At 64.3% G+C, this 263-nt stretch overlaps 1 protein-coding gene across 1 annotated transcript in view; it reads left to right on the forward strand.

Annotated features, from left to right (window-relative positions):
• Positions 1–263, forward strand: part of LOC119588872 (A disintegrin and metalloproteinase with thrombospondin motifs 9-like) — a gene marked incomplete at its 5' end in the record, with an annotated part of 149,434 nt that overhangs the window by 123,070 nt on the left and 26,101 nt on the right. The window contains 1 exon segment of the mRNA XM_037937511.1: positions 1–238. This exon segment is cut by the window's left edge and continues 23 nt beyond it. Coding sequence (XP_037793439.1) covers positions 1–238 — 238 coding nt within the window.

Here is a 263-nt window from a genome sequence, read left to right on the forward strand (position 1 = left end):
AGGTGGCCCTGATCTTCCGCGACGCGAGCATCGGCAACCGCATCGACATCGCCGTGGTGGAGGTCCTGCGCCCGGAGCGGCAGTCGTTCGTGCCCAAGCGGTCCTACGAGAACAACGCCGAGTCGATGGGCAAGTCGGCCGAGGAGATGCTCAAGATGTTCTGCAAGTGGCAGAAGCAGGGGCTCAAGTACAACACCAACCACCCGAGGCGATACGACACGGCGCTGCTGCTCACGAGGTGAGGGGGGGGGGAGGGAGCTGAA

The sequence above is a fragment of the Penaeus monodon genome, chromosome 24 (assembly GCF_015228065.2).
Source record: "Penaeus monodon isolate SGIC_2016 chromosome 24, NSTDA_Pmon_1, whole genome shotgun sequence".
NCBI lineage: Eukaryota > Metazoa > Arthropoda > Malacostraca > Decapoda > Penaeidae > Penaeus > Penaeus monodon.